General features: G+C 42.6%; 2 protein-coding genes across 2 annotated transcripts; both read left to right on the forward strand.

The window, feature by feature from the left end:
- Positions 1-1168: 1168 nt before the first annotated feature.
- Positions 1169-2890, forward strand: LOC125386968. Its single transcript, XM_048414154.1, has 2 exons — positions 1169-1405; positions 1547-2890. The coding sequence occupies exons 1-2, from the start codon at positions 1169-1171 to the stop codon at positions 2888-2890; spliced, it is 1581 nt and encodes a 526-aa protein (XP_048270111.1).
- Positions 2891-3078: 188 nt separating this feature from the next.
- Positions 3079-4052, forward strand: LOC125386969. The gene is made up of 2 exons (XM_048414155.1): positions 3079-3636; positions 3969-4052. The coding sequence occupies exons 1-2, from the start codon at positions 3079-3081 to the stop codon at positions 4050-4052; spliced, it is 642 nt and encodes a 213-aa protein (XP_048270112.1).
- Positions 4053-10769: the final 6717 nt, after the last annotated feature.

Below are 10769 nucleotides of genomic sequence, written 5' to 3' on the forward strand. Positions count from 1 at the left end.
CGAGCGGTCGATCGTCGAGCGACCGATCATCCAGCGGTCGATCTTCGCCCAGTTCACCGTCCCCGCGTTCGTCACATCGTTCGAGACGCTCATCTTCGTCTCCCCGAGCGTCTCGCCGGTATTCTCGCCGAGATTCTCGCCGAGAGTCTCCCCGAGCGTCTCCCCGAACGTCTCCCCGAACGTCTCCCCGAACGTCTCCCCGAGCGTCTCCCCGAACGTCTCCCCGAGCGTCTCGTCGAGATTCTCGCCAAGAGTCTCCCCGAACGTCTCCGCGAACATCCCCGACACGCGAATCTCGGTTTCCGCGATCGGCGGCATCGGGATCGACCATATCGTCCAGTCCTAAACGACACGGAAAACAATGACGTCATCAGACGAGCCTGTTAGGGACCGAACCACAGAAAACGGACTCATCGACCCCGCTCCCTTTTGAACAATTGCAACACGACTTGTTAGTCACAGCGCAGGTCAACATCTTGAATAATGAAATTCAACCAGTTCGTTGTAGAGCTCTGCTAGATACCGGCTCTAGCATGAACTTTATCACCGAAAGGCTCGCTAACTCATTAAAACTCAATCAACAGAAATGTTCGGTCCCAATCGGAGCACTCAACACGTTATCGACGACCTCGAAACGCTACATCACGGCCACGATCACCTCTATTGACGGCACATACGAACGCAACTTGACGTTTCTGATCATACCGACTATCGCGTCTTGGGTCCCAAACCAACCCGTAGATCGCTCAACGATACAGATACCTAGGAATCTCAATTAGTCGATCCAAGATTCCATAGACCTGCTCCGATCGAAATATTGTTGAGCGCCGGACCAACACTAGCATCACTCTGTGTCGGCCAACTTGATATCAGTCAAGCAAACGGGCCCGACTTGCGTCTGCAAAAGACGAGATTCGGATGGGTCATCGGGGGGAGCCCAACCTCACAATCATTAGCATACGCATTTCACACCTCCACGACGGCTTTACAGGCGGACCTCGCCCGTTTTTGGGAAATCGACGAGGGACCGCCCACCGCACGAATTTCGGAATCGGAACGACAGTGCGAGGAGCACTTTCGAAATCACGTTCAACGCAACAACGAAGGGCGATACGTTGTCGCTCTCCCATTCAACGAAACAACTCCTCCGCTTGGATCTTCGAAAGCCATGGCAATGAAGCGATTCACTTCCCTCTGCCGTCGATTCCAACGAGACAAACAATTCGAAGCCGACTATCACGCCGTAATACAAGAATACTTGGAATTAGGACATATGACGAAGATCACCACGGACCACTGCACGGACGACGGATATTTTCTGCCACATCACGGCGTGATCAAAGAATCCAGCCGGACTACAAAACTCCGAGTTGTGTTCGACGGATCTGCACCAACCACCACCGGAGTTTCATTAAACGACGTACTTCATACGGGACCGAAACTACAAGACGACATATTTCTTATCCTTTTAAGATTTCGTTTTCATCAGTATGTCATTACAGGCGATGTCGAAAAGATGTATCGACAATTTCTTGTGCGTCCATAGGATCGGAAATTCCAACAAATCTTGTGGCGCAACTCGGACGGAGAAGTGGACATCTATCAACTTAACACAGTGACATTCGGGCTGTCAGCGGCCCCCTATCTAGCCATTCGGTGCCTCAAACAACTGGTAGACGACGAGGGACATCGATACCCACGAGCAGCGATGGTCTTACAGCGAGACTTCTTCGTCGACGATGTTCTCACAGGAGCCGATACAAAGAACGAGGCACAATCACTGAGAACGGAGCTCATAGAGTTGCTTAAATTAGCCGGCTTAAACATCCGAAAATGGGCAGCGAACGACCGGGAACTGCTACGAGGACTTTCCGAGCAGGACATAAACGATAAGCTGCTACTAGGCGAATCGCAAACTTTCAAAACTCTGGGTGTTGTTTGGAATTCCTTTGACGATTCGATCCTATATTCCGTCAAAATCAATCCTACCGCCTCTCGAATTACGAAGAAAACAATCAGCTCCGAAATTGCCAAGATCTACGACCCTCTTGGATTACTGGCACCAGTGATCGTTCGCGCTAAGATGTTGCTCCATCGACTTTGGACTTTAAAACTTGACTGGGACGAATCTCTTCCGGCTGACGTACATACAGAATGGAGCAAATATTATTCACAGCTACCTTTGCTAAATAACGTGAAGTTTCCACGTAAAACTATAATCAAGACTGCAGCGGAAATTGAATTACACGGATTCTGCGACGCCAGCGAAAGGGCGTATGGGGCATGCGTCTACCTTCGCACCATCGCTCCGGATGGTCATGTTTGGACACGACTCCTCACTGCAAGGTCAAAGGTGGCTCCACTCAAATCACAAACCATTCCAAGGCTGGAACTGAGTGGAGCACTTCTTCTCGCATCATTGGCCACTACAGTCCTTCAAGCGTTACCAAGCAACATTTCTCGGACCGTTTACTGGACTGATTCTACAATCGTTTTACACTGGATTAATACATCACCCCATACGCTGAAAACCTTCGTCGCCAATCGTGTGACAGAGATTCAACAAAAGACTCACACCTCAGATTGGCGCCACATTCCCACTACCGATAACCCTGCAGATCTCATATCTCGAGGCCAATCACCCCAAGACTTCCTGCGATCTACCATTTGGCAACATGGACCAGAATGGCTCCAACAACCTGAAAAATACTGGCCGTCGTGGAACCCAGTACCATTAGTTGAAATACCAGAGCAAAAGAAGGCAACATGTCTGTCCGTGACTCCGCCTGACCACAGTCTACTGGAGAGATATTCTTCTTGGCCCAAGCTGATAAGAATTACCGCTCATTGCCTCCGATGGAGGCAAAAACAGGATCGGGGGGACCTCTAACCACACATGATTTAACCAATGCGCATAACAAATTGGTCAAATTGTTACAACTCTGTTATTTTCCAGATGAAATACGTACTCTCCGCACAGATCGAAATTCTGCAGTGAAGGGGAAGCTGCAACGACTCAATCCATTTCTGGACTAGGACGAGATATTGCGAGTCGGAGGCCGACTCAGTCATTCACCAATGCCCTTCACTCAGAAACACCCAATCATTCTACCCAAATCCTCAGTTACAGCACTCATAATCGAGCATGAACACCTCCTAAATCTCCACTCCGGAACTCAAGCTACCTTATATGCCTTGAGGAGATCTTACTGGCCTATCGACGGCCGTAGTCAAGTTTGGAGCACGCTGAAGAAGTGCGTACGTTGCTGGCGAGCCAATTCACCTCCAGTAGAGTACGTAATGGGCGACCTTCCAGCTGCACGGATAACGGAATCTCGTCCATTTACCAACGTCGGAATCGATTATTGCGGACCGTTCTACATCAAGGAACGAAAGGATCGCAACCGACGAAAAATCAATGTATATGTAGCAATCTTCGTATGCCTTGCAGTTAAAGCAGTCCACCTCGAGCTGGTCACCGATCTCACTAGCGAGGCCTTCATTGCTGCTCTGCGAAGATTCATCGCTCGCCGAGGATTCTGTGTAACAATTTATTCTGACAACGGCACCAACTTCGTTGGCGCCAACAATGAATTACGAGAGCTCCGAAACCTCCTGCAGTCCGACGATCATAAGGTAAAGATTCAGTCCTTTTTAGTCGATCGACGAATCGAATGGCACTTCATTCCTCCCAACTCACCTCACTTCGGCGGGCTGTGGGAGGCTGCGGTGAAGTCCTTCAAACGACATCTCAGACGTGTCGCAGGTAACGAGCTCTTAACATACGAAAATTTGAACACACTGATCATTGAAATCGAGTCTATCCTCAACTCCCGTCCTCTGACTCCAATATCATCTGACCCAAACGATCTTCTTGTCCTTACTCCCGGTCACTTCCTCATCGGAGATGCACTAACAAGCTTTCGAAAACGAGATTTCCGAGACACTCCATCCAATCGTCTCTCCAGCTGGCAACATATTCAAAGGGTCAAACAACATTTCTGGCGCCGCTGGCATCGAGAATACCTGAACGAGCTGAACATCCGAAATAAATGGAGCAAGGGCAGTCACGACATCCGAGTAGGCACCGTAGTAGTCCTCAGGGAGGATAACGTACCATCCATGCAATGGCCTTTGGGCCGCGTGATCAAGGTCCATCCAGGAGTCGACGGAATCATACGGACCGCCACCGTGCAGACGGCAACAACTACCCTGGATCGTGGCGTCAAAAGACTGGTCCCCTTACCCATTCACCCAGATCCAGACGAGTCCGACCACCCACACGGAGCGAAGGAGATTCGCCAGCGACGCACCTGACTCCACACCATATCATTTGATCGGTACCCTCTCAACGGGGGGAGGATGTTACGCCACGAGGCTTAACACAGGCTGTATTTTCTAACCGTCACTCGCGGCCCTACAATGTCTCAGTCAGATCGTCTTATCTGACCGCCGGATCATATACAATGTATCGACGAGCCCATAGCTGTCGCCAAGCAGCGAGTTCTCGAAACGTCGAATTTGGTCCGTTACGTTTTCCACGCAAGAACAGACATACGTGATCATAGGCGCGAACGGTGGCGTGACCTAAGTATAGTGGGGGTCGTCTTAAAGACGAGACAAAGAAATCATCCAAAAGTCGATCAGTTCCTTGTGACGCGTCGAACATTACACATTGAGCCAAACATTCGCTTATTCTATTATATTAGTGTAACGCTTATTCTATTAAGTATCATATCGTGCTACGTCCACCAAGAGACTAAGCTCAATTGTAAGAGCCTTGCTCTATATTGTATACATCTATATTATCTGCGTGCGATAAGGTTGTTAATTGTTGATATCTTTTCAATCGTGTAGACTAAGTGTTGGAAATATACATTATTATAATTCTGTGACTCTCAGTGTTATACCGCATCAACCACCCCGATTATCCTAACCGAAATACGGGGATCGAACTATTCGTGGTGTCGATTATTCTAATCGTAACGGGAATTTACGACTCTCGTTGACGCGTATTCTAACGACCGCGTCTCCCCGCAATAGCTCGATTTTATACCTCTTACCACTAATCTAGCCTTATACCTGTCACCTGATTTTCTCGTGTAAACCCATTTTACATCTAATACGTCTTTGCTTTTTACCCTTTCTACCAATTTCCAAGTTTTATTCTTATAAAGACATTCTATTTCCTTATTCATAGCTTGTTTCCAATCTTCACTATCTTCACAACAAATCGCCTCCTCAAATGTACAAGGGATATCTACACTACAATAATTTGCATGGATTTCACTAATGTTTTCTTTTTCTGGATATCTTACTGGAGTTCTCTTATTACGTGCAGATCTTCCAGGGATGTTTAAGCTTTCAAGACTGTTATCATTTTCATCTTTCCTACTTTCTAACTCTTCCTTATTCATGTTTACCTATAAATCATTATCCTCAATGTCATCGTTATCTTTATCGAATGAATTCTCCACATAACCGATACATTTTGTGTCTGTATCTATGACCTCTACATGTCTCGCTATTGTTATTTTCCCACCTAATAAGACTCTGTAATCTACTTCACTATATCCAAACAAAATTCCCATATCTGCCTTCTTATCCCATTTAGAAACTCTCTTTTGTTCTTACAAAAACTTTACTTCCATATAGATGTAGAATTTCAACACTTGGTTTTCTCCCGAAGAATATTTCAAAAGGTGTCTTTCTCTCTATAGTATTTGCCAGTATTCGATTTTTCAAGTATACCGCGGTCCAATCTATTTCCAGCCATTTTATGTACTTTCGCTTCCGCTAACAAGCAACGCGCCATGTCCATAACTGTTCTATTATACCTTTCCGTTGTCCCGTTTAATTCATGTACGTAGGTTGGGCAGTTATTTATTCTGATACCTTTATCCCTAGCAAATTTATAAATTCGATTATTGAAGTACTCTTTTCCATTATCACATCTCAATATTTCAAACCTCTTGCCCGTTAAATTCTCGGCTTCATTTACAAACTGTACGAAACAATCAAACACCTCATCTTTTGATTTTATACAATAACTTCTAGCTATTTTGCTATAATTATCGATAAATGAGATGAAATATTTCTCTTCATTGAATCCGGTAGTCTTGAAGGGACCGCGCACGTCCGAATGAATAATTTCCATTATCTCCCTAGCCTTGGTTCGATTATTTTTGAATGGTAAATTTTGCATTTTCCTTTCCATGCACACCCTGCATTTCAAAAATTCCTTTTCAAATTCATTCGGTATACCAGTAACTAGCTGTTCTTTACCCAAAATATTTAAATATTTAAAATTTACGTGTCCTAAAAAAAACAAGAGAAAACAAAAAAAACAATAGAATTTATTTCTTGTATTCTGAATTTACACTGACTGCGATTTTGTTCTGAGCTCCAGCCGTGACTTTCCAAGACTGAAGCTCTTACAATTTGACTTTCGGTAACATCTGTTTCTTCTTTGTTTGTCATCCCTCAATATCCCCACTACCCTGTAGGCGTACGTGACCGTTGTCACACTTCTAGGACATTCGGTGGAAGGACCGTTAGGATACAGATGACTCATTAGGCACTTCGGCGATATACATTGTCGCCAAGGCCGCCACATCTCTATCTCCATCATCGGTCCATCGGATTTGAAGTTTGCCGGTCGTGACACTCACTCGTGCCGGTTGTTGACTGACGATGGAAATTTCCATGTCCCCTGCTCGTATTTCCTTTGTTTCCTCCTCCTCTGCTGCGACCACGTGTTGACCAAAGCCAAAAACTGATACTGTTTCCCGCTTCGACGCCATTTTGACACTCTCTCCCAAAATGTCCTACTCTTCCACATCTGAAGCATCCTTCCTTTTTTGCAGAAAAGGCGTTGGTTTGCATTTCTCCTCGATTGGACTTATTTTTCCTCTCCGCTATTTCAATTTTATATTTTAAATACGCTACCGTTTGATTTTCGGCTTTCAGTGCATCTACTATATCCGCTATGTAGCTGTATTCTTCGGGTAACGTATTCAGCATGTAAGTTAGTTTTTCCCTCTCACTCACTTGTGCACCCGCACATTTTAATTCGTTTATTAATTTTTCGAAATCGCTAAAGAACGATGCTGAATCACTGTAGTTCTCAAGTTTTATCTTTTCCAATCTCCTTCTACATACGACCTGTAGTGCCGTCGACTCTTTCAAGTACATTTCATCAAACTTTTTTACTATCTCATACGCCGTTTTTTCTTCTCTAATATATTCCAATGGTCTGTTTGTGATGGCACTATAAATTATATTTATTGCCTTCGGATCCTTTTTGTCCCAGTCTTCACTGTCTGTTTCTGTCTTCACCCTAGTTGTGACAACCTCGCATTCTCTATACTTGAGAAACATCGTTATTCTTTGCTTCCAGATACCGTAAATATCCATCGAAAATAGGTATCATGATTTCCAATCTCTCCATTTTAAATGATTCCTTATCTCTTACTCAAGCGTTCCTACGTGCTCGAAGTGTATTTTTCCTCTTTGTAACCTTTGAACGTTTCTTTCCTTACTGAAGACTCACTCGACCTAACTCGCAATATTAAAAACCATGCACTAAAATAATTGGCAAAATTATGAACCACGCTCTGCTACCATGTAAAGATATAATATGGAATCGGAAATACCAATAATTCCCTTTATTTAGCACACAACAGTTATACATATATCTTAAACTCTAAAGACCACGAAACCCTACTCGCACGCACGCTTGTTGTCAACAGACTCTTTCAGATACTTCTAACGACTGACTCTTGTCTTTTGTCCCAACTAAGGCCTGGACGTCCTCTGACGCTTATACACACATTCACATGTACAGTGTAAATGTATCATGTTCCTAGCAGAATTGTTATGCGACTGATGCATCAACATACCATGCAAGAAGAATTGGAAACTAGGACAAAAAGGAAGAACTGTGAAAGAGATACTTATAATCATAGTAAACGACAAAAAATTCGCAGATGTTCAAGTGAATCTGACGAGGAGGATATTGATGAAAAGGTAGTTGACAATAGAAGAATACAAGTAATAACACAAGAGTCAAACAATCTCCTCGATAACGACAAGAGGATGGTGCGAATGATGGGATATAAGGAGGTTACGGCCTCGGAAATAATGAACAAGGTCGTTTAGAGCCAGTTCAAGCACATAGACAGCATGGTCGCAGAGGCTTTGGACATCATGTTCTTGGACATGAAGATTCAGGTCTTAAATGGCATCCTGCAGAGGGAGTTATAAAGTGTGTAAATGATATGATATGGTGATATCAAAAGTTGACCACAGATGAAGAAATTGATTTCTGTTGTGCAGATATAGTGAAAACTGTTATCAATGCGAAAACGGTATTCGCTCATTTGGATGACGTTGAAGTGCGTCGAGCAAGGACACGTTGTAATCCTCATGAAACAATTCGTGGTGCACGTTTTTTAAATCGTGCTACTGTTAAAATGGCGAATACAGATAGAGCATGTAACTTTATGTTTACTAACCCAAAAGGTTTGAGGGAGAATGGGCTGCTATACTCTGCAGATGTATGTGCCGGAGCAAGAGGTTTTAGTGAACATATTCTATGGCGAAAGAAATGACGTGCTAAAGGATTTGCTCTTACTTTAGAAAATGAACATGATTTCAAATTAGAAGGCATTTATGCGGGTCCTTGTGAAACATTTCATCCATACTACGGACCAAAGGAAAGTGATGATGTCTTTGACCGAGATAATGAAGAGGCATTTGCAAATCTTATAATGCAGCATACCCATGGCAAAGGAGTACATCTTGTGATGTCTGATTGAGGATTCTAAGTAGAACGACAAGAAAATGTATAAGAAATTCTTTCAAAACAACTGTATCTTTGTCGATGTTTAATAGCATTGATGGTTGAAAGAGAGGGTGGTGATTTTGTGACTTAATTATTCAACCTTTTTACACCCTTTAGTGCTGGTTTAGTTTATTTAATGTATCGCTGCTTTGAAGAAGTTTTTATTTTTAAACCAAACTCTTCTAGACCAGGAAATTCAGAACGTTACTTAATATGTAAGAAGAAACGATCTGGGGTACAAGATGTTGTTGAATATCTGAAGCATGTTAATCGTCTGCTTTTAAAAGGTGGTGTAAATGACGACGTTTTACAACTAGTATCATATAATGAATTAAAAAGAGAGAAACAATTTGTTCAATATCTACGTGCTTATAACAAAGATTTGGCCGGAAAACTAATAATCGACCTGTGTAAAATTGCAGCAGCTTATGCGGATAATACTCTTGTTGAGACAAAACAAGCTGATATGCGCAAACAATATCTAGAGTATTGGAAACTTCCAGATGAAACTAGGACAATCCCAAGACACATGAAACCAAAGACAAATTGAATACTCCTTGAAAGATACTTCATTTCTTACTATTAATCCAGCACAATTGATGGAATTTAACATTGAAAATGCATTTTTATCACTATATGACTGGTTTTGTATGCCATGTGGTACAAAGCCAAGGTCTGATGATGATAGGAAGCACGCTACATTTTATATGGGCGTGGGAAGGAGCAACGTATATAAATATACAAAGAATTCTTGGCTTAGTGTCGATGCCATTGGCATAGAATTACCACCAAATACACTTGTAAACGCAGAGGTTGTATATGAAATGACTAAGGAGTTTATATATCAGCAAAAAGTACTTGCATTGCATATTATAGATGCATTCTACTTAGGAGGAGTGGACATTAGCAAAAAATATTTGAGGAGCAGGTAAGCAAGTGAATCTTATTGAGATCAATAATAAACTTTTAGATTTCCAGTAATGAAATGTTTTTTCAAGGAGTACGTTCATGTGATACTAATGTATGACTGTTGTTTAAAGGAACGAGGAAGCGACGTTGTTCTGTGAAGCTTTGTGGAAACCAGCAGGAAATAACTGTACTCGAATACGTGCCAAAGAACTACTTCCAGTTGGTACATATATCTGCGAAAAGTTGCGAGTAACGCAGCGTAAAATGAAAAATAATTCCGATGCCTTAGTATACGAACTTCCAGAAAAGACATTAGATGTTAATGGTTATAATAAGGACAAATTATATTTCATACAACAGAGTGTAATATTTTTAAGAAGCACTGGAAATCCTTGGAATCGGTATGTCAGTAAAACACATTCCATAAAGTATGTCTTTAATTGAAAAACAAACGAGAAGCTATTCGACCCTCATAGACCAAGTTCAGCAAAAGCAAGTTTCGTTAAATCTTTTAAAGCTCGCCTTATTTGTCATTGGCCTAAGGATTCATCACTTAATATGAACAGATTTGCAAAATTTATTAAATATAAGTGTCCGGCATACAATACGCGCTTAGAATATTAAAACTACAGGCTGTACATATATTCGTACAAGACTTGAACCGCATAGATGTCAAACAGATTAATTCCGTTAATTTGACTGTTATTTCAAATGTGAAATACTTGTGATATATTTTAGTATTTAGCATTATATTTCTATAGAAATAGAAGTGTAGCGGTACATGAGTCATGGGACAAAGCAAATTACGTCGTTGTCGCCTCGAAGTACCTAGACCGCTGAGCTACAATTAATGTAAAAACAATGTCACCGCAACCAGAAATTGTCGTCAGGTAGGCAAATGCGAATTCTTTTACCCCCGACCCCCCCCCCCCCCCGGCGACTAGTATTGGTAGCCTTAACTCAAATACATCTGACGGTCAAAAACATCAATATTTGACCCAGGTCTTTTATAATG

Source organism: Bombus terrestris, unplaced genomic scaffold (assembly GCF_910591885.1).
Source record: "Bombus terrestris unplaced genomic scaffold, iyBomTerr1.2, whole genome shotgun sequence".
Taxonomy (NCBI): Eukaryota; Metazoa; Arthropoda; class Insecta; order Hymenoptera; family Apidae; genus Bombus; species Bombus terrestris.